The sequence below is a fragment of the Ostrea edulis genome, chromosome 1, assembly GCF_947568905.1.
Source record: "Ostrea edulis chromosome 1, xbOstEdul1.1, whole genome shotgun sequence".
Classification (NCBI taxonomy): Eukaryota; Metazoa; Mollusca; class Bivalvia; order Ostreida; family Ostreidae; genus Ostrea; species Ostrea edulis.
The window spans coordinates 31,909,922-31,931,489 of record NC_079164.1 but is presented as its reverse complement, the minus strand read 5'-3'; the positions used below and the strand labels follow the sequence as shown (position 1 = coordinate 31,931,489).

The window sequence follows — 21,568 nt, the reverse complement described above, 5'->3', positions numbered from 1 at the left end:
AGGAAAAAATCTGCTTATTTGTATGACATGATGAACATAATTTAAGAAACAAAATACATTAAATGAAATATAAATACATTGAAAATGGTCTTAATATTTCAAATCGGGGATAAATTCAAAGTGCCCAACCTTGGGAACACCGAGCTAATGCGTCCACTCACTCTGATTGCATGGGTGTGACAGAGGTACACTGTATTTGAATTAATATTTGGACACTTCAACTGAGTGAGTGGTAGGACAGGTTGTGTCAGTATATGAAATTCAGGAAAGTAAAAAACAACACAACAACCAATTACTATTAAGTGCGTTACACAAACTTATTCTTTTGGGAATCCGTAATAATAATAATATCCTTTATTTATACAGGATTGCACAATTAGATATATAAACTAGTTTACATTGTGGTCCTGTCCGTGTTAGTATTATTGTTATACTGTAAATATTTTGTATTTTTATAAAGTACTGTCCAGAGAGCTTTCCATGGAATTAGCTTGTAAAGGTGTTTTGTCAGATCTTTTCAATAAGACTTCAAGCATATTAGTTGTCGGCAGTGGAGATGTGACTGTACTGAACAATTGTTTAGACGAATGGGTAGGCAATGCAGGGTCAGTTTCCATTTGTCCAGCTGTCTCGTGTGGTGATTGACTTCCGAACAAATCCAGAAGAATATCACACTCCCCGTAATTTATATTAGTAGAGAGAGAATGGAGATGAAAGGTATCTGTTGTAAGCAATTCATCTGAAATGGTATCTGGCATACTATGTTTTTCGAGACGGGTCTGAGGAGCCGCCTCATTCTCATGCTTCCTAGACTGAACCTTCAGACGACCAATTTTCTCTTGTTGACCAGCTTTTTCTTGTTTTCTCACAAGCCTCGACTGCTTTTTCTTTGAGAGTATTTTCATTATTAGGTCCCTTAAAATTGATTTTGTTGCTTGAAGCTTTGTGGTTTTCTCTTTGTGGGATACGTGCTGAATTGCATCTTCATTAAAGGGTGAATCTGTAGAACATTTATCAGTCTTTAACTTAAATGGTGTACCGAGCTTCATCAGTTCATCCACAAGGTCATTGATTTCGCAATGTCTCATCCTCGGTTTCGATTTGTTCTTCACAAAAATGAAATCCAATTCCTCTGACAATTCATACAATTTTGTCGTCAATTCAAGTCGCTAAAAAGAAATTATGAAATTCAAATATAAATCCAATATCCTACATTTCATTGAGGAAACGGCTTTATTATAACCTGTTCCTTTTAACAAGAGAATGTACCTAATTTCTAGAGAATTGTAGCGTGCAATACCTGTGCCATTACTGAACGCTGATTTTTTACGAAAATCATAGGATACTTACCGTACACTCTAAGAACAAGTTATTATTATTTCAATCTAAGCTGTAAACAAAGATGACGGACTGGTTATGGTTTAGTAAGCTCTGGTAGCCAGTTTCCTTTATCTTATCTATTAAGTGTCAATCATTTCTTTTTATGCGTCAATCCTTATTTACAGTTAAAGACCAACAAATATCATTATTCACAATTTAAAACATGTCACAGCATTAATTGATGCAATTGAATGAACATAGAAAAGATTCGTCACTGTGATTCGTATGAGCGCCAAAAATGCTTCAATTTCTACCTTATAGAGGGAATAAAATGATTTGTCAACATAAAACAACCGAAATATAAGTTAAGCTATATTTTGAAAATATAATGATGAATGCAGGCACTCGTTGGGTGTAGAAATTCGTTCACAACTTCGGAAACTTTTCAAACTTAACGCAGCCAAAATTCATCAATGTAAGTTCAGTTTAACTATATTATACACGAAAGGCGAAGATAACGAAGAGTGGTCAATCTCATTACTCCTATAAACCACACAAAATAAAGAGTTGCGCAAACGCTGACCTCTGGATATACCAAAGGTGGGATGAGGTGCCTAGGAGAAGTAAGCATCCCCTGTCGACTGGTCACACCCGCTACGAGTCATATTATGTCTTGATCAGGTAAACAGAGTAATCCGTAGTCAAAATCATTGTGCCAAGAACGGTCTAACACTCTGTATGAAACAAGTCCGACAGCAATTGACCCAATGATAGGTTCTATTGACATACTAGATTGTTATAACGTCCATAAAATTTGCGAAATGTTGACTTGAAACGAGACTGTTGAAAACCATGCACCATTAACTTGTTTGTCACTGGCCTACCTCGATTTAAAAACGGATCATACGCAGAACAAGCTCTTGCGTTTCGAATCAGGTGAGAGATATAAACACCATATTCAGGTAATAATGGAATATTGGTACATAAATATGGGAAGATAATGACGGAGAAGCTGAAGTTTGACATTAAACGGACTGATTCACGATTTTCCCAAAACTTTTCTTTTTTACTTTTAGTGATCAAAATCTATTATTTAATTTGTTTAAAAGAGTTCACATAAAAATTAAAGTTATACATTATCACAGAAGCTCATTTTAGAGAGTTTATTATTTGTTTTGTAAACAGAGATTGCGGTATGTTATTGTTTACGAAAAGAAAAGAAATGGATATCGATCTGAATCTACACTTTCACATTTCAAGCATTTTTGGGGTAGATGTGTCATCTAAAAGTTAAAATTTGTGACTATGCAAAATTAAGATGCTTTATATTACAAAATCAATATTTCACCTGTTTGTTTGTATACATTTGTACATAAAAAGACTCGAGTCTTTGTTTACATAACACAGATTTAAGGCTAAACTGTTGCTTTTATTCTTGCATTCAGAAGGTCAAAATTTTGGCTGTCCATATTAAATGATTTATATTTTTAATGTTTTCCATCAGAAATGAAAAATATTTTTATCGAAAATCATGAACCAGTCCCTTTAAGTTGATCGATCCTCATGTGATGTCATAGGTTTTTGCATAAATTTTATTAGATTAAACTTTGTGCATGATAGAAATATATCTTTCAGAGGAATTTTATTCACTGAAGAGAATAAAAAAAAATTGGTAAACAATTGATACTGAAAAAGTTTATATTTTCCATAGATAATCAATTATTTATAATTTAAAAAATGTTGTCAAGGGCAATAACTCCTATGCTTGTATTTCTTCTACTGCATGTCTATTATACATGATTTCCCGAATATCCACATTTAATTTATACATATTTATGAATTAGCAGGTTTTTTTTTAAACTGTTGACATTTAAAATTTGTCATTTCAACAAGTCTTTATCTTTTTGATTATTCTGTATAACGAAAATGTGTGATTTTCTGATGTTAACATATATTTCTCTTTGTGTATGTCTGGCATCTTTAAAAATGTGGCAACACACACATTATCTTTAGTTATGAATGAAATCCAACTATACTGAGTTGAAATTAGTACAGTTTTCCCACTTTCAATCATTAATATTGATACATGTAAGTCACACGAGGATCGATCCACCTTAAATCGAGTTGTTAGTTTGCCGTTGATGTCTATTTTCAATAAAATATCTAAGTATGAAGCAGATGTGGAAGACTCACTGACTCTGTGCTGTCTTTTATTTGGAGTTCACAGGGATATATTGAATCAGCATATGAATGAAAGTTGTTTTTGTTAATAGATAAAATATCGTTGATATATCTAACAACAGGGGATGCTTACTCCTCCTAGGCACCTGATCCCACCTCTGGTGTGTCCAGGGGTCCGTGTTTGCCCAACTATCTATTTTGTATTGCTTGTAGGAGTTATGAGATTGATCACTGTTCGTTATCTTCACCTTTCATCTAAATGTCGAGTTGAATGTCACAGCAAGAAAAGTTTGCTTCTGATGTAGAAACGTTTGAATACACTATCGTCCATAAGAATATAAAAACAGGTCAGCTAACAAAGGAACACAATTCGTACCCATTGGAATTCCAACAGACTATTGGAAGACCTGATCACCAAAGACCACGATGATATTGTCAATGAGGAACTCTAGCACATTTTTTATTTCAGCTTCCGAGTACTTGTGCTTGGAATCAGAGTGGTGTTTAACAAAGTAATTTTTGGATGACTGATCACTAGATGTGAATATTTCTTTTTTATATTTTTCTTAAAGAAGCAACTGTCTATGATGTAAAAAATTCTACTCTTTAATCTATCGTGAGGAAGGGTCGTGTAAAGTGTTGAAAAGTCATATGTTTTGGTGTTATTGATCAATTATTTTGATCGATTATTGATCAATTTCTATATTTACGATTCATGATGATGGTGTTCCAGTTAAACTCTTTAGGCGAGCTAAATTGTTCATTAAGTTTTTAAAGACTTACATTTAATAATATGTTGATTGATTGATATAAAAATCACTAATTACTAATTTTGATTGTTTGCTAATTTTCAAAATTGCGTCTTCATACGCTCCTCTCACTTTTCACCAGTGAATATCTTCGAGTTACAGCGTATCTTTGCCAGCATTATATCGCTGTATTCTTGCTTCGGTGCAAAACATTCTTAACATATTATCGCATTGCACTTGCTTCAGAACATACCTTCAAACATTTTCTAAAGCACAATTCGAACCGAAAAACCACACCTTCGTAGCCATGTTGGGTTGCCAGTCACCCTACACATGATATGTATATCATCTACATGTGATGTATATTTTAATATTGTAACATTGTTAATGAAAGAAATTCTTACAAATGTTCTCAGCTGCATTTTCTGGTATTTTGAGTCCATTGTTTTCTGTTTGGCTTCAAGTGTTTCCAAATTTTCCTTATCCTTTTTCAAATCCTTAAAACATTGTACTGCAGCTTGTAAGATGGAACCTTTACTGAGTTTGATTGACCTGGTATTCAATGTATATAAACACAAATTATTGCAAAAAAGTACAAAATACATTATTTGACGTTGAAATTGGCACTTTGCAATTATAAATATTTCTTTACAATGACAAGAATTAAGGAACCAGATTATTTCATAAATACGCTTTCAAAAACTCTTGATATAAAGAGTCCAAAAAAGAAACACGAGTCGCATGAACGATCGTATAGTTCCAATCTTATTTCTTTATAGTATTCTGATATCTACTCGTGTTTAAAGTATGTATATGTTAAAACTTATTATTCATAAGAAAAACAACTATTTACGGAGGAGTAGATGGTGGTAGTAGAGAAGATATTTCCTGTATCCTGTCATTGATGTTGTATCTCCGTCGTCGTTCAACTGTAAAAAAAAAATAATAAATAAGTAAAAATAACATACACTTTAAAACTTATTTGATTAGTTATCATTATCACATATGCATCTTGATTGAATGCAAATGAAGGAGGGATGCAATATTTATTATTTTGCATTATTAATACAATTATTGATTCACGCTCAAATCCAATTTCACACAAGTGATCATTTCTTCAACATTTAAGTTTATTTTGCCCAACTCTCTATTTTGTATTGCTTATAGGAGTCATGAGATCGATCACTGTTCGTTATTTCCACCTTTCAGTTTACAGGTGACAACGCTTATTGTTGTTTCATCAATACTTATCATCGTTTCATTGCGACTTGTTTATCATTACACATTACTTATTCTTATCGTTTTTTACCGATACATATCATGAAATAGTAATTATCATTGTTATACTATTATTTATTAGTGTACTACTTACTGATGCTTTTGTGATACTTATCATCATACTACTGCATTCCCGTTGTGATTCGGGTTAGAATAGGTCCTCAGATCCCCTTGCCTGTCGTAAGAGGCGACTAAAAGAGGACAGTTCTTCGGATGACACTGCAAAACGCGAGGCTCAGTGTCATAATAGGTATAGCACGATAAAGATCCCTCCCTACTCAGAGGCCATAAGCGTCGATCATAGGCCCTGATTTTACAACCCTTCACCGGCAATGGTGACGTCTCCATATGAGCGAAAAATTCTGGATCGGGTTGTCAAACAATATACAATCAACCCAAATACTGTATGTATCATTATGACAAAAGGTGAAGATAACAAAATATGATCAATTTCATTAAATCCTACAAAGAATACAAAATCGAGAACAGGGTAAGCACTATTATGATCGGTGATATGATATTTTTAAAAACGTTTTCTATGCGAGATTTTTGTATTCCATTGAAATATATCAACTCTGAAGTTACATATTTTATCAAAAATACGTCCGAAGTACCCAAGGAATTGAACATTAAAAATACAAGAATGGGGGTACTGGAAGTACTGTCCACAAGCACCTGTGTTTGTTTTTAGCAAATTTCAATTACAGTACCTCAGATGACCTTCAGTTCATCATATCTTTTTATCCAATTCATTAACATGCCAATATTTTTGGTTAATCCTGTAGCTATGGACGCCATCTTTAAAGGATAGTAAAAGAATTTAATCTAATTACTTTCAATAATTGTTTTTGACCATTTCCCTAGAAAACTCTATCCTCAAAAAGATATTTTAGAGGTGCTGAGGAAATTCGGACTGAATTTTGGGTAATTTGTTTTTGTGTTACGTGGAAAATATTTTCACATCATAGTGTCTGCACATAGACTGTATAATGGCCATTAAATATAGTCATATTACAACCTGCTTGTTTGTTGTACATATTTTTGGTTCTACAACTGCTAAATTTTGGCCTTTTGTGTTTTTCCGACATTGTTAGGTTCAAATGTTGTTTCCATGGAAACGAACTCATTAACATCTATAAAAATTGTCATTTTTCAAACAGGAAAGACCTTCTTTCTATGATAAATTGATTTTCAGAAGAATCTAATTACTTTAATCTCAGTATCATATCTCCTTGAAGGACACAACGCATGTTTCTAAACCTTTTCATTTTTTCAGCAAAATAATTTCTTGTCATGACTAAAACTACTTTACATGTGTTTTTAATAAGATATTTTGCGTAGTTTTCTAGTTTGAAAGCCATGAAATTCAAATCTGTTGATATGCATATTTACTTTCGCTATATTACACGCCATTATGTGTGACGTCATACGTTCCCTTGGGTTTGAAATCATATATTAGCCAATTCACAAATAGATTAGATTTAATCGACAAAAACCTAATTATCACGTTAACGGCTTGTAAATAAGATTGCATTAAGGTGTTTTGTGCAATGTAAGTATGTAGTAGTTATCAGTAGAATGGATTTAGACTGAGTATTTTTCAATTTTTTGAAGGAAGGTATGAAAAAAAAAAAGACGTGGATAAAATTTTTCGTTGGAGCAAGAACTTTACCTTTAAACAAGAGGCCCATGGGCCACATCGCTCACCTGAGTCACCTTGGCCCATATCTGAAGACTTTCCATATATATTTGCATGTAAAACCTTGTTCCCTATTATGGCCCAAACTACCCTTTGCAAACTTGAATCTACACTATGTCAGAAAGCTTTCATGTAAATGTCAACTTCTTTGGCCCAATGGTTCTTTTAAAGCTTTTTTCTATATTTGTATGTAAAACTTTGACCCCCCCCCCATTTGTGGCCCCATCCTACCCCCCGGGGACCATGATTTGAACAAACTTGAATCTGCACTATGTCAGAAAGTTTTTTTGTAAATATCAGCTTTTCTGACTCAGTGGTTATTGAGAAAAAGATTTTAACTATATATTTGTATGTAAAACTTTGATCCCCCTTGTGGCCCCATCCTACCCCCGGAGCCCATGATTTGAAGAAACTTGAATCTGCACTATGTCAGAAAGTTTTCATGTAAAAATCAGCTTTTCTGGGTCAGTGGTTCTTGAGAAGAAGATTTTTCCTATATATTTGTATGTAAAACTTTGATCCCCTATTGTGGCCCCATCCAACCCCCGGAGCCCATGATTTGAACAAACTTGAATCTGCACTATGTCAGAAAGTTTCCATGTAAAAATCAGCTTTTCTGGCTTAGTGGTTCTTGAGAAGAAGATTTTTAAAGTTTTTCCCTATATATTAGTGTGTAAAACTTTGATCCCCCCCCCTTGGGGCCCCATCTTATCCCCGGGGGCCATGATTTGAACAAACTTGAATCTGCACTATGTCAGAAAGTTTTCATGTAAAAATCAGCTTTTCTGGCTTAGCGGTTCTTGAGAAGAAGATTTTTAAAGATTTTTCCTATATATTTGTATGTAAAACTTTGATCCCCTATTGTGGCCCCATCCAACCCCAGGGGCCCATGATTTGAACAAACTTGAATCTGCATTATGTCAGTAAGCTTTCATGTAAATCTCAGCTTTTCTGGCTTAGTGGTTCTTGAGAAGAAGATTTTTAAAGTTTTCCCCTATATATTTGTGTGCAAAACTTTGATCCCCCCTTGGGGCCCCATCCTATCCCCGGGGGCCATGATTTGAACAAACTTGAATCTGCACTATGTCAGAAAGTTTTCATGTAAAAATCAGCTTTTCTGGCTTAGTAGTTCTTGAGAAGAAGATTTTTAAAGTTTTTCCCTATATATTTGTGTGTAAAACTTTGATCCCCCCTTGGGGCCCCATCTTATCCCCGGGGGCCATGATTTGAACAAACTTGAATCTGCACTATGTCAGAAAGTTTTCATGTAAAAATCAGCTTTTCTGGCTCAGTGGTTCTTGAGAAGAAGATTTTTAAAGTTTTTCCCTATATATTTGTATGTAAAACTTTGATCCCCCCTTGTGGCCCCATCCTACCACCGGGGGCCATCATTTGAACAAACTTGAATCTGCAATATGTCAGGAAGCTTTCAGGCAAATTTCAGCTCTTCTGGCCCAGTGGTTCTTGAGAAGAAGATTTTTAAATGACCCCACCCTATTTTTGCATTTTTGTGATTATCTCCCCTTTGAAAGGGACATGGCCCTTCATTTGAACAAACATTTGAAAAAACCCAAGGATGCCTTTGGCCAACTTAGGTTGAAATTGGCCCAGTGGTTCTGGAGAAGAAGTCGAAAATGTGAAAAGTTTACAGACAGACGGACAGACAGACAGACGGACGGACGGACAGACAGACAGACGGACGCCGGACAAAATGTGATCAGAATAGCTCACTTGAACCTTCGGTTCAGGTGAGCTAAAAACACCCAATCACCTTTTCAAACACCGCCTTGACAGAGACCCAGATAAACTGCGAGAAAATAGATACACAGTATATTGAAACTAAGTACTGCTAGGCCTACAGCATATACATCATTCTGTTCTGATCTTCATTTCAATACACGCTCGGATCAACTGACCTTCACCTTGTAACAACATGACTTTACTCCCGATTTCTACCAACTGGTAAATTACAAAAATGTTAAAGATACAAAATAATTGAACATTTAATTATAAAGAATAGAATATTGTATTTCCTAACATTAAATTGAATTATAAAATCATTTCTCATTGAACTTGTAATATTTTGAATGCGTCTATACAATGCCGTCCTCCCACTTCCTAACGACGTGCAGATCAAATAATAAGATCGCTTTATCAGAATAAAATATCAAAATAAAAAATTGTGATTTTCACTTTAAATTTGATTACTTTCATTAATGTGTTTTTTTCCCCTTCTTTTCTTTGCTTTCCGAAATGCACCCGTGACAGCAGCTCGGTTTAGTTGTCAACAATGAAAGGTGAAGATAACGATCAGTGATCAATCTCATAACTCCTATAAGCAATACAAAATAGATAGATGGGCAAACACGGACCCTCGGACACACCAGATGTGGGACCATGCGCCTAGGAGGATCAAGCACCCCCGTCGAGCGGCCACACCCGGCGCGAGCCCAACACCCCGACCAGGCAGACGGAGCCTGTCACCTATCACGATTTGTCTAATCCCCCCCCCCCCCAAAGAATAATAATTGCACGATTTATTTTAGAAAAACAGCGTCAATTACATCACCAAATAGTGTGTACATAGACACGTATATTTAAACATTATTTACTCGCAATTTCATACTCGTTTTCCGCGCTATATGTGGTCATAGTGTTTATATAATGGTTGTATCCCTATGGCTAGATGACACACAGTCTATACCACCCCCTCTTTTTATCTTTTACTCTCAGTTATTGGCTCAATGAATAATTTCTTTTATAAATATATAACTATTATAAATTGATAATATAAATTATTTCAATAAGCTACAAGTTTTAGAAAATAATGGCCAAATTATTGTTTGATTTCTGGTTGTGTAATTTATAATACATGGATATAAAGGGGGAAATTACAATTATTTTAAAATTGCGTTGTTCAGGGGTCATTTTAAAAACAATTGAATTACGAGAAAATAGCAGTTGTGGACAGGTCAATGCTATCAAAACTCTAGAATACACGGATTCCTCAAGATCTAAAGAATGCCTGTAGGTACTGGCTGTTATTGTTACCAAAACACCTCTCTGGGGGTAACTCTAAACCACAGTTTCTGCAGATGTCACTCCACCTGATATCTATTGTTAAATGTATATTTGACAGACGGCTAACACTTTGGGGGTGTTACCTTAAAGTTGGGTATTTAAGTACATTTGTAATATATCATTGTTTTCTTACTGATATTGTGATTGTCTTTTCTTATTCTATCTTTGCATCTTAGATCCACCTCATCTTCAGACTCTAATGCTTTCGTAGCAGAATATTGCTTTCCCGAAGGCTGATACAAAGTTTCTTGCTCAGATTCTTCATTCTAACAGTTTTAAAAATGGAATAAACATGATATTACTCATTCTTGTGATAAAAGACGGATTGTATAACTCGAAACCAAACAATTGATATCAAATTCGTTAATAATTTTCGTTTACCATCGGGCAGGAAACATATTGCTTGAGAATGTGAAGATCTTCATCACTCATTGAATCTATTTGTACAGAACTGATGACGTCTTCTAATAAGATATCTACCTAAATAATAACAAGCATTCTGAATTACAGAAATAGTCAATCACAACATTTCAATACCGTAAAAAGCCTTTTCATTGTACATACATGTATATGAAGGTAATGATAACAGATATATGATCAGTAATTTAGCTATCTCTCCCTATATTCTTACGTCATTGAGGTCCTCCATGTTTATGATAGCTTGGTGGAATTCTCCACATACGGACGGGTCATGAGATTCTTGTTCGTGATTTTCGAATTCTATCGGTGTTGAGAATCCGGATTCTCTTTGCTCAAATCCATTTGAAAAAGTAATATTTGATTCCTCGATTAATGCGCCAAGGTCTCCTGTGCTATGTGAGTTGTGATCCAAGGTACTGACGGTTTCCTGCTCTTCAAACATCCTTGCCTTGAAAAACATAGATATATGTTATGAAATACCTGTATGATTGTAACGCAACAGTCATAGAAATGTCAATATACACATGTAGCTACATGTCGATGAAATATACAGAGGATCTTGAACGAGTGCTTATGACATATGGATTTTATGAAATGAGTTAAGTCAACTATCAATAAGCCCATATTTTAGTCACTTTCCATTTCATTTGATTGTTTTCATTTCGACAGCCTAGTCTCAATGCATCGTCTGGAAAATGTCCTTGAGTGAAAGAAATAATATATAAAGATAAATATGTGAACTTCATAGCGAAATTGAAATTTTAATCATAAAATCTTAATATCAATTTAACTCCATACTCGCAGAATTATCTGATAAAAGTTGAAAATGTGTATTTCAATTTGTTTGAGTTAAAACTGATAAATTATCAAATGAAAGATATACGTCATAGCAATTTTTAATATCTGAGACCTATATATATAAATTCTTGTATCAAAATCAGAAAATTGCAGTTTTCCTTCAACAGCATTATCAAAAGGTCATACAAACTGGTTAAAATGATATAAAAGTATTCATAATAATTTCATGATTTTTTTTTTTTTACAAAACTATTCAAAATTTCTGTAAAAATTAAAGAAAATCTATCGGATAATGAACTGGATAAAGGATTCAATGAAACAAAGTTATTGCCCTTTGATTCAATATTTATCAACATACTATTGAATATTTATATATAACTTACACTTTTGAAATATTTTGTTTAACAAGATTTTGTACAATAACCATTGGAAAACACTCCAAGTAAATTTACGGTAATAGCATGCATCAATCTAATAGATAATTGATTTTCCAAAATCTTATAATGACGTCACAGTAGGGTGGAACTTCTTTAAGTGATGTCTTTATATTACAACAAGTGAAACAGATATAATTATGATAAACTTGAATATCGTTAGTAGTGAAAGTAGAAAGTTGACAATTTTGTATTTATGTCGCACACGCAATTTTGCCTTTTTCACGTTCTTGTTGTTTGACGCCATCTGCTTCGTCACGATTTTGGAGAATCAAACTTAACCTGTCGCTTAAAATTTCTGTTTCAATGTCAATACCACTTATTTTCACTTCATAAAAACACGAATTTCTCCTTTAACAACTTTGGTTACAATTGCATTACCTTTACCGTCAATTGTAACAGAGTCGCCAACTTCAAATGATATCATATTATTTTGTTTACGTGGCGTATGAATACTTGTTATAGACTTACATGATTTGCATCATTATTAACCTGTGCTAGGAGTTCATTTCGGGGTTTTTTCCGAACCTGCGGTGTGAACCCGGAAATAGGCTGTTGTGTGATAAACAAAAATATAACATAAGACATATTCATAACATCAGAATCAAAATTGATTGAAATTAGTGGGACCCCCCCCCCCCTCCCCACGATATTTCTTAGATTTGGTTGGCAAACATGGTTATCAAATGTAATATTTAAATTAAAAAAACTGAAAATAATGAAATAGCAATTTAAGATACATTATATGTAGGACAGACGATTCAATGAATATATTAGACGAATATTATGAAATTCTAGACGACTAGTTATTATTATCATTTTATTCATTTATAAAGCGTAAAATTACATATATTCTCTATGCGCTCTAAAATGTCTGTGCTAATAATGAATGATAATATACCAATAAAAGACCTGGAAAAGCTGTAAAAGAAATGATAAAACAATAGAAAGAATTAAAATAAAACATGGTAGTAAGATGACAAAGTGGTTGACTTTGACTTATACAAGATACAATTGGCACATAGGTATTCGTATACTGGATCAAAATTCAGTTTGCAAGAGATTGCACATGGAATCCTTGATATTGTACTGCATTTTACATTCACAGGTCATATTCATGTTTGAACAAGAGTGTTTTATATTCTTACGGAATGATCCATGTGCTTCAAGCATCTCCAGCATGTTTCCAATAAAAGGTCCATGGGTCACAACACTCACCTGAGTCAACCTGGTCTTGCTTTTTCAAAAAGATTTGTTCTCGTTACTCCCATGAAAAATATTGAATCCATCTTATGACTCCATTTAAGCCAAACAGGGGTAATAACTTTTTTCTCTCTTGAATCCACACAACATAATGATTTTCAAAGTTTCCCTCTTACCTTCCCATAAATAGTTTGAATCAGTATTGTGGCCCAAACCTACACGCAGGTCATTGATTTGAAAAGGTGAAAATAGCGAACAAATAATATTATTATAAATCGTCATCCACCTACTAGATGTTAGAGTGGTTTGGATAAACAATGATATATGACATTCATATCTTTTTGAAGACGAAGTCCTCCTATTGGCATAATTTATGTACTATAATGAATTATTATTGATAAAAATTAGAATTTGAGTCTCTAAATCGTTATGAGTCTTTCCATCCTTTTTGGGTAATTAGTGGCACCGGTCAAAATGGCTGTGATCAGTGAAAGTGCAGAGGGTTTTACAATTTTCAGTCACTTGGAGCTATTGCAGACTTTAGTTTATGAACTGGGGTAAGAAATTCACTGATGTTGCACATTCTATGTAATAGCTTTGTGCTGCCCTCATTCCGGAATTTTGTATTCCGTGGATGAGTCGATAATTAGTTTCTTGTTTAGTTTTTGACTCGCTGCATGGTTGCACGAGTCATCATAATTTTACCGCATTCTAAGCGTAATTCTGGGCTCCTTAAGGAGTCAGTTTACTTTCTATGCCTTTAATAAGTGTTTGTTTACATGTTTATATATTGCACACACCGTTGTTTTGCATAAATGGTGCATATTCTCCAAGTGTACTAAGTGACCCGATTTGTGTATTGCTATATTTAACATGGCGGCGGGTCAGTTCAAAATGTTGTTTACCATATTCTCATGTCAGTTTTTCCTAGATACATTTGATGTAAGATTATTATTATCAGCTTTAGGACTACAATTATACTCGTAACATTATTCAGTTCACAGGTGCTTACTTTGTAGATAATTTGTAGAGTTACCCTTTATGCATCACACACCTAGTGCAAGTGCACTCCAGTATTGAAATCCTGTTTGTTAAATCACTAAAATGTATTTCATACTTACAACATATAAAGTACATAAAATTTCTCACGTTATTAATGTACATATAGTCTTATTTGCTTATCTTGTAATTCCATATTAAGTTACTTATATGTTAGATACTTGTACTATGTTTATGCACTGTTGTATTACATTGTGCATTATAACTATTGTAGTTTTCACCCTCTACAGAGGTTTGGCTGGATTAAAGACATCACAAGCTTGTTGCATAAAGTACGAATGAGAGTCAGTGGGTTTAGTGTGGAAATTAAACTCAATTTCCCCGTTTCTAAATGTGGCCGAACCCACTGACTCTCATTTGTACCTTATACCATCCAGCTGTCATCCACCCCACACTTTTCAAAGGTGTGCCTAAGGCCACATCTGCTCTACTCCTACTATTTTCCAAGAACAAGGAACAATTCTCAAAACTCATCTCACTAACATAGGATACGATCCTTGCAAGGTACAGTCCGCGATTGATGAGATGTCACGATAGGACCGACAGTCCCTCCTCCAGTATAAAGAAAACCCCCAGAATGACAGGGTTCCATTAGTCATTACGTATAATCAAGAACATCAACGGTATTCTGAAAAAACAAAAACTGCCCATTCTGTATGCCAACAAACGAATGGTTGGTGTTTTTAAGGAACCACCGATGGCATCCTTCAGACGCCCCAGAAATCTGAAGGACATGATAGTAAGGACCAAACTGGATAACCCTTTACCCAATGGAGGTTTCAAAACATGCTCAGACCTCAGATGTCAATTATGCAAAATGAATATAGCTCAGACACTGAGGGTTTTAGAAGTCCTGTCACAGGTCGCAGTTATAAAATATTGGGAAAATTTTCCTGCAAAACCAATAACTGCATCTATCTCATCAGTTGCGATGTCTGTCAGAAGCAGTACGTAGGGGAAACAATATACCTTCGCAGACGGGTCAACAACCACCGGTCCTCTATCAGAACCAATAAAGATTTGCCAGTAGCGACACATTTCAATGGCAATAACCACGGATGGGAGGATATGACATTAGTGGTTATTGATCATTACCCAAGTTGGTCAGATACCAAAAGAAAGCAGAAGGAAACATTCTGAATGCATAGGTTAAAGTCAATCGAACCGCATGGTATCAACAAACCTACTGACTTCACCAGGATGAATACGGGCTAAACCCTTAGTAGATATTAAGCTTAATCTAAACCTACTCGTCTGATCATGTCCCTAACAGTGGTACTATGACCATTTTTTATTAAATTTTATTTACAGAATCAGCCCCCCCCCCTTTTTTATTATGACCTTCATAACCGATTGCTTATATGTAAAACCCATTTGTCAGTTTCCGTGATTCTGTGAGTTTTTTTTTACACGTCTATCCTAGACATAAACAGTACGAAAATGTCTGATATTGATTCGATTTCCTAGGCTACTTATTCTTTGTCTTTGTTTTGAGTTGGTCTACTTTGTTTATTTATTCAAACTTGTTATTTTTCTTTCAAATGTTTGTTTATTTTTTATTTTATACTTTATTTCTATAGTGTTCATTTATTATTCACATATTATTTTTTATTAGTTTTATTTTTAATTATTTATAAAGTATTTATTCGTAGAGATGTTGCTGAACATGAATCGAATATGAAGATGGACATGAATCTGAAACGAATATGAAATTAATGCATCCCGATCCCGATGCTTAAAACATAAAAAAGTTTGATCCCTTAGCATTGTAAATAAATGGATGATATTCCAATTCCTTATTTAGCGATCTGCTTTTTAGATTTTGTTAGCTAATAGAGTAGTATGTAAATTTCTGATGTAAGTGTTTTAAATGTTCATCATTCTAAATCAACGCTATACACAAAATAATTTTGTTCTTCGAACTGCCAAACAGGCACAAAAGCAGACATGATAAGACAGGGTCAGGATTTTCAATCGACCTTGACTTAGTGCTACATGGGACGGATGCGCTTGAGAAGACATGGCGTCTCTCCATGACCCGTGTTTCTTCAAGGCATGAACATATTTAAAATCATCAAAAGACGATTTAAAAAGGAGAGAGAGAGATAGATGTGTGTGTGTATGTGTGTGTGCTGAGAAAGAGTCAGTGCGTGGTGTGCGAGAGAGAGGATGTGTGTGTGTGTGTTGTATGAGAGGGTGTATCTGCGTGGTGAGAAAGGATTTGAGAGAGGGGAATGTGAGAGAATGGATGTGTGAGAGAGAGAGGGGGAATGTGTGTCTGTAAGAGGGAGGGTGTGTGTGTGTATGTGAGAGAGAGAGAGAGAGAGAGAGAGAGAATGTGTGCAAAGTGTGTATGTGAGAGAGATGATGTGTGTGTGGAGAGAGAAACAGGATGTGTGGAGATGTGTGGAGAGAGAGAGAGAGAGAGAGAGAGAGAGAGAATGTGTGCAAAGTGTGTATGTGAGAGAGATGATGTGTGTGTGGAGAGAGAAACAGGATGTGTGGAGAGAGAGAGAGAGAGAGAGAGAGAGAGAGAGAGAGAGAGAGAGAGAGAGAGAGAATGTGTGCAAAGTGTGTATGTGAGAGAGATGATGTGTGCGTGGAGAGAGAAACAGGATGTGTGGAGAGAGAGAGAGAGAGAGAGAGAGAGAGAGAGAATGTGTGCAAAGTGTGTATGTGAGAGAGATGATGTGTGCGTGGAGAGAGAAACAGGATGTGTGGAGAGAGAGAGAGAGAGAGGGGTACAAACTTCTTGTTTGGAAAATCGAACACACTTCCTCCGTTCTTCCCTTAACTCCATTGTTACACAACTGAATGTATATCAACATGGAATTCTCGTCCTGAATGCCGAGGAATGTCACACAAAAGAATGAATGAACGTTAATGGGGAGTCCAAAGACTTCCTGGTTTTTACACAACTTTCACTACGGTAGAAATCGCATTTAAAAAAAAGAAGACTTGTCTAGATGGTCGAGCGGTCTAGCGCGCTGGTTACGTGCTACTAGGAGATTTGGTTCCGCAGGTCGTGAGTTCAACCCCGGGTAGGGGCAGAAGTGGGTATCCAAATAAAGTGAAATTTTCTGTGTTTTATATTAAATATTTCTCGATATTGTTAGAATTTTTTCAGTTTTAACTTTGAACTTTTTCAACTCCTTACTGTTTTTCTCATTATCAGCTTTTACTGCATCGTTTCTCTCATTGTTGTAGATTTTTTTCACAATTGCTGTAACAATTGTGATTCAAGTTTGTCATCCTTTACAGTTTTGTTTATTTCACTTTTTAATTCTGCCAAATCTTAAGAGATCTGTGAAAGTTGGCTACTTACTTCAGCTATGGCATCTTTTTCTTCTTTTTCCCACGCATTTTGGTAGCGATTAAAGTGGACATATTTGGTATTCGGTAGAATTCGAGCTTTCGCACAAAACACAATTCACAAGTTTTTGCTATTGTATGTCCAAAATACAAGTTGCAACTCACACTTTGCACATGAAAAAGGATATCCATATAGAACATCACATTTAGAAATTGCTCCATGAGTACTATCAGTGTTACGAGTCTGTCTTCTGACCCAGAACTCATGCCAGACGAAAACACATCATCTCGGTCCAAGTGCCATTTTTCAAATACAATGAACTTAACACAAGAGTAAAAGTTGATAATTAATTACATGAATCAACAGATAAAAAATATGTATTACTCCATTCAGAGATTTATAGGGAGGTTTATTCGAGCAGAGAGAAATATGGTTTAGGTGTTATGAAAGACAAACTGAATTTTGTACTTATTTTCAGTATATAATTAACAGAATTGGAGTAATAAAGTCTTTTTGTAAATATTTGTAAATTACATATCTTGTTGCAATTGATTCTTGCAATATTGCAAGGAAGTAATAACAAGCATTTTATTTACTAAGTAAAACCACGTTAGTTTTAAATCTAGCAATGCATGTTTTACCATAAATAAGGAGTTCATTTACTGAGTAATAAGAATCATTTTAAAATAAGTAATTCTGTGAATACTTGGTAACTCATTTTGATAATTAAATGAATTTATCCCAATTACAATTTGAATCAAGAAGCAAAACGTTTTCAGAGTTGAGAAATTACTTTTGAAATCGTTTATACGGTTTACAATGTACTTAATCGTAGAAACAACTTTGATAAATCGCGGAAAAGATTTAACAAAGACTCTTAGTATGTCTTACATAACCTCGTAGTTACTATGTTAACCTCAGGTTGTATTATTTTAGGTATTTGGATCTTTGTTTTCGTTTATCTTGTATGTAAAGCGCTTTAGAGTTATTGTGTTGATTGGATAAGGCGGTATATAAATTTAGAATGATAAGAATAATAAAATCGTTTCTATGATTTAATAAATCATAGAAACAACTATATACCGTCTTGTCCAAAACATTGTATTTGATAGATTCTGTACCTCTAACAAAGTTAGTTATGTTCATTTTAAAAATCAGTACTATTGTCTGTTTTAATCTTCTCTGTTTGACCAATATGTCATTTTATAGGTCTTCCTTACCCCTTGCTTGTCGTACATGGAGTGGTCCTACGGATGAGACCGCAAAAACTGAGGTCCCGTGTCACAACAGGTATGACACGATCCCTCCCTGCTCAAAGGTTATAAGCGCCGATAATAGGCCTAAATGTTGCAGCGCTTCACTCGCAAATGGTAACGTCACCATATGAGTGAACTATTCTTGATATTATTAAATAATATACAGTCAATCATACAATCATTTTATATGTTTAAGTACTTTCAATGTACCATTCTATGACTTGAGTGAAATAAACTGCACTGAACTGAGAGTATATCAATAGAAGGTGCTAAATAAATTTGGCTGTTTTTACCACTTCCGTTTCATGTTGTGTAGAATTACGGTTGTGTCCTGTAAAACTTTTGAACTAAGCGTTCATTAGAGCGTTGTTTCTCGATGTATTTGTTTGTAAGGCCACCTCTTCTATGTCATATCTTGATTACAGTATATACACTGTATGTACTTTACGTGCAAAGATATTTTCTCCTTCTCTATCATTCTCAGGGTATGTGTAATGCATTCGCTTGTCTCCAGTAAAGTTACATAATAAATCAATTGCCAATGATCAAAAAAAAAAAAAAAAATAACCAAAGCTACTTATGATGTAAATGCATCTGTCAAGAAAAGATAAAGGTTAAGAACAGTGTTTCTTAAGGGGGAAATATGCCCTGAAAACTTACCTCATCTATTTTTCCCACTTCCATGGAAAGAATGGTGTTGGATTTATTTCCATCTCTGTACTGGTGTTCCATTTGTCTCAGTTGATCACGTATAACATGCAGTTGTTTGTTGGCATCGGATATCGACATGCTTCGTCTTTTCCGAGAGTTGAACTATCTGTATGCACTTATTGTATCTAATGTTAGAGCACTATATATACTTACATATTTAGTGTGTGTGTGAGGTTGTTTGCTATTGGTTAAGAGCAAGGCAACCTGCAAAGCATTTAAATAAAAAATCAAGATGATAATTTTTGAGGAGGTTAAACATATTGCAATTTGTCAAAAATCACCGCCCAAGTGACGATCAATACGCAAATGACATTTCCAAACTTAGGTTTTTTAAACCAATAAATCAAGAAATACCGGTTTCTACTCTTTGATGTTAGAGGCACTGATTCTTTATGGATATTTCAGTAGTCCGTTAGATGTAAATTATGTGAAAACGACAAAAGTGTTAACTTTCTAAAACGATTCTGAAAAATTTTTAGTTTAAATAATTGTTGGATTTCAAATGGAAAAACAAATATCCAAAGTTTGTCATGGTGCGATGGATGTAACACTGTAGGAGTAGAATTGACTATAGATTTTATTTTTCTTATTTATTCTTTTTTCATATTCACATAATCATCAGTAATAGTAATGAAGATACATATTATTTATTTTATACATTCTCACACCATCTAACACTTTATCACACTACTATCATACAGCATTATTGGTTGAATACTTCTTAATCTAGGTTACAGCTCAAACTAGTTTTCCAGTTTTCCGAAAGTCTGTCAAATTTCAAAACTTAACATGATTTAATTGCTACTGATTTTTCAACTTTGTATTTGAAAAAAAGATAATGTATGAGTTTTGTTTTGTTTTGAACAATTCAAAATACATGTATATTGTTTGGTATACAGAATTATGAAATTAACAACTTTATTACACTGAGAGGCGTTTCACCCCAAATAACAATAGTGACAAACAAGTTGATGGTACAGGGTTTTCAACAGTCTCGATTGAATTCAGCATTTCGCAAATTCTATGGTCGTTATAACGATCTAGTTCGTCAATACAACCTCGCATTGGGTAAAATGCTGTCTGACGTGTTTCATGCCGATTGTTAAGCCGTTCTTGGCACACTGATTTTGACTGCGGATAACTCCGTTTACCTGATCAGGATATGGGGCTCACGGCGGGTGTGACCGGTCAACAGGGGATGCTTACTCCTCCTAGGCACCTGATTCCACCTCTGGTGTGTCCAGGGGTCCGTGTTTGCCCAACTATTTATTTTGTATTGCTTGTAGGAGTTATGAGATTGATCACTGTTCGTTATCTTCACTTTTCATTAATAACATTAAAACCAATTAATTGTTATGTTTTTCTGAAAATATGCATGCTAAGATTATTTCAAAGTGATGGAGTATCAGAACAAGATGTCAACATATGTTCTTATTGTTTCTATATTTTCTTTACAAAATGAAGAACAGTCATCTGAAATGATACTGATTTTCTTGAGGTAATATTTCGTAGGAAGAACCTTGTAAAGAATTCGGTACTGCAACCACTGAACTTCGGTTTCAATGCTTGTTTTAAAACAAACTTTCAACAACTCTTTGACAGAAATATTGCTTTCTAAATGTATATATTATTCAGTGTTTCATTTCTGAATTGATATGGGTATGAGATCATTACTATTTATCATATCATATAACGCTTTGGAACATTTGTCATTCAACAGTATAAATTCAAAGTAAAAAGAAATAAATGGTGTACAATTTTTTTAACAGCTGATCTATTAACAAAGTCTTTAAAACTTAGATATAGTACTGGTAATACTGTTGTATTGCATTGTACATACATTTGCTAGTCAACATCTTTGTGAAAAATCTTGTAGTAATAAAAAATGTCTTCATCTCAAACGTCTCCAGTTATTTTCATACCATGTTGATACCATGTTTTAACATAAAATAGAGTTTATGAAATAACCTAATTTTTGGCAAACTGTAAGCTTGTATATCTTATTAGAGTTATCTCTCTTGTACTGTTCATGTTTAGCGCAAGGGGAGGTAATTTTGATTGTTGAA

At 34.4% G+C, this 21,568-nt stretch overlaps 2 protein-coding genes across 2 annotated transcripts; both read right to left on the bottom strand.

Annotated features, from left to right (window-relative positions):
• Positions 1 to 446: 446 nt before the first annotated feature.
• Positions 447 to 5,168, bottom strand: LOC125664001 (uncharacterized). The gene is made up of 2 exons (XM_056143007.1): positions 4,655 to 5,168; positions 447 to 1,169 (listed from the first exon to the last, which is right to left on the bottom strand). The coding sequence occupies exons 1-2, from the start codon at positions 4,853 to 4,855 to the stop codon at positions 453 to 455; spliced, it is 918 nt and encodes a 305-aa protein (XP_055998982.1). The 5' UTR covers positions 4,856 to 5,168; the 3' UTR covers positions 447 to 452.
• LOC125661724 (uncharacterized) lies at positions 5,100 to 19,580 on the bottom strand. The gene is made up of 5 exons (XM_048893912.2): positions 19,452 to 19,580; positions 10,940 to 11,176; positions 10,690 to 10,788; positions 10,442 to 10,574; positions 5,100 to 5,179 (listed from the first exon to the last, which is right to left on the bottom strand). Exons 1-5 carry the CDS (start codon positions 19,578 to 19,580, stop codon positions 5,100 to 5,102), a joined length of 678 nt encoding a protein of 225 aa, XP_048749869.2.
• Positions 19,581 to 21,568: the final 1,988 nt, after the last annotated feature.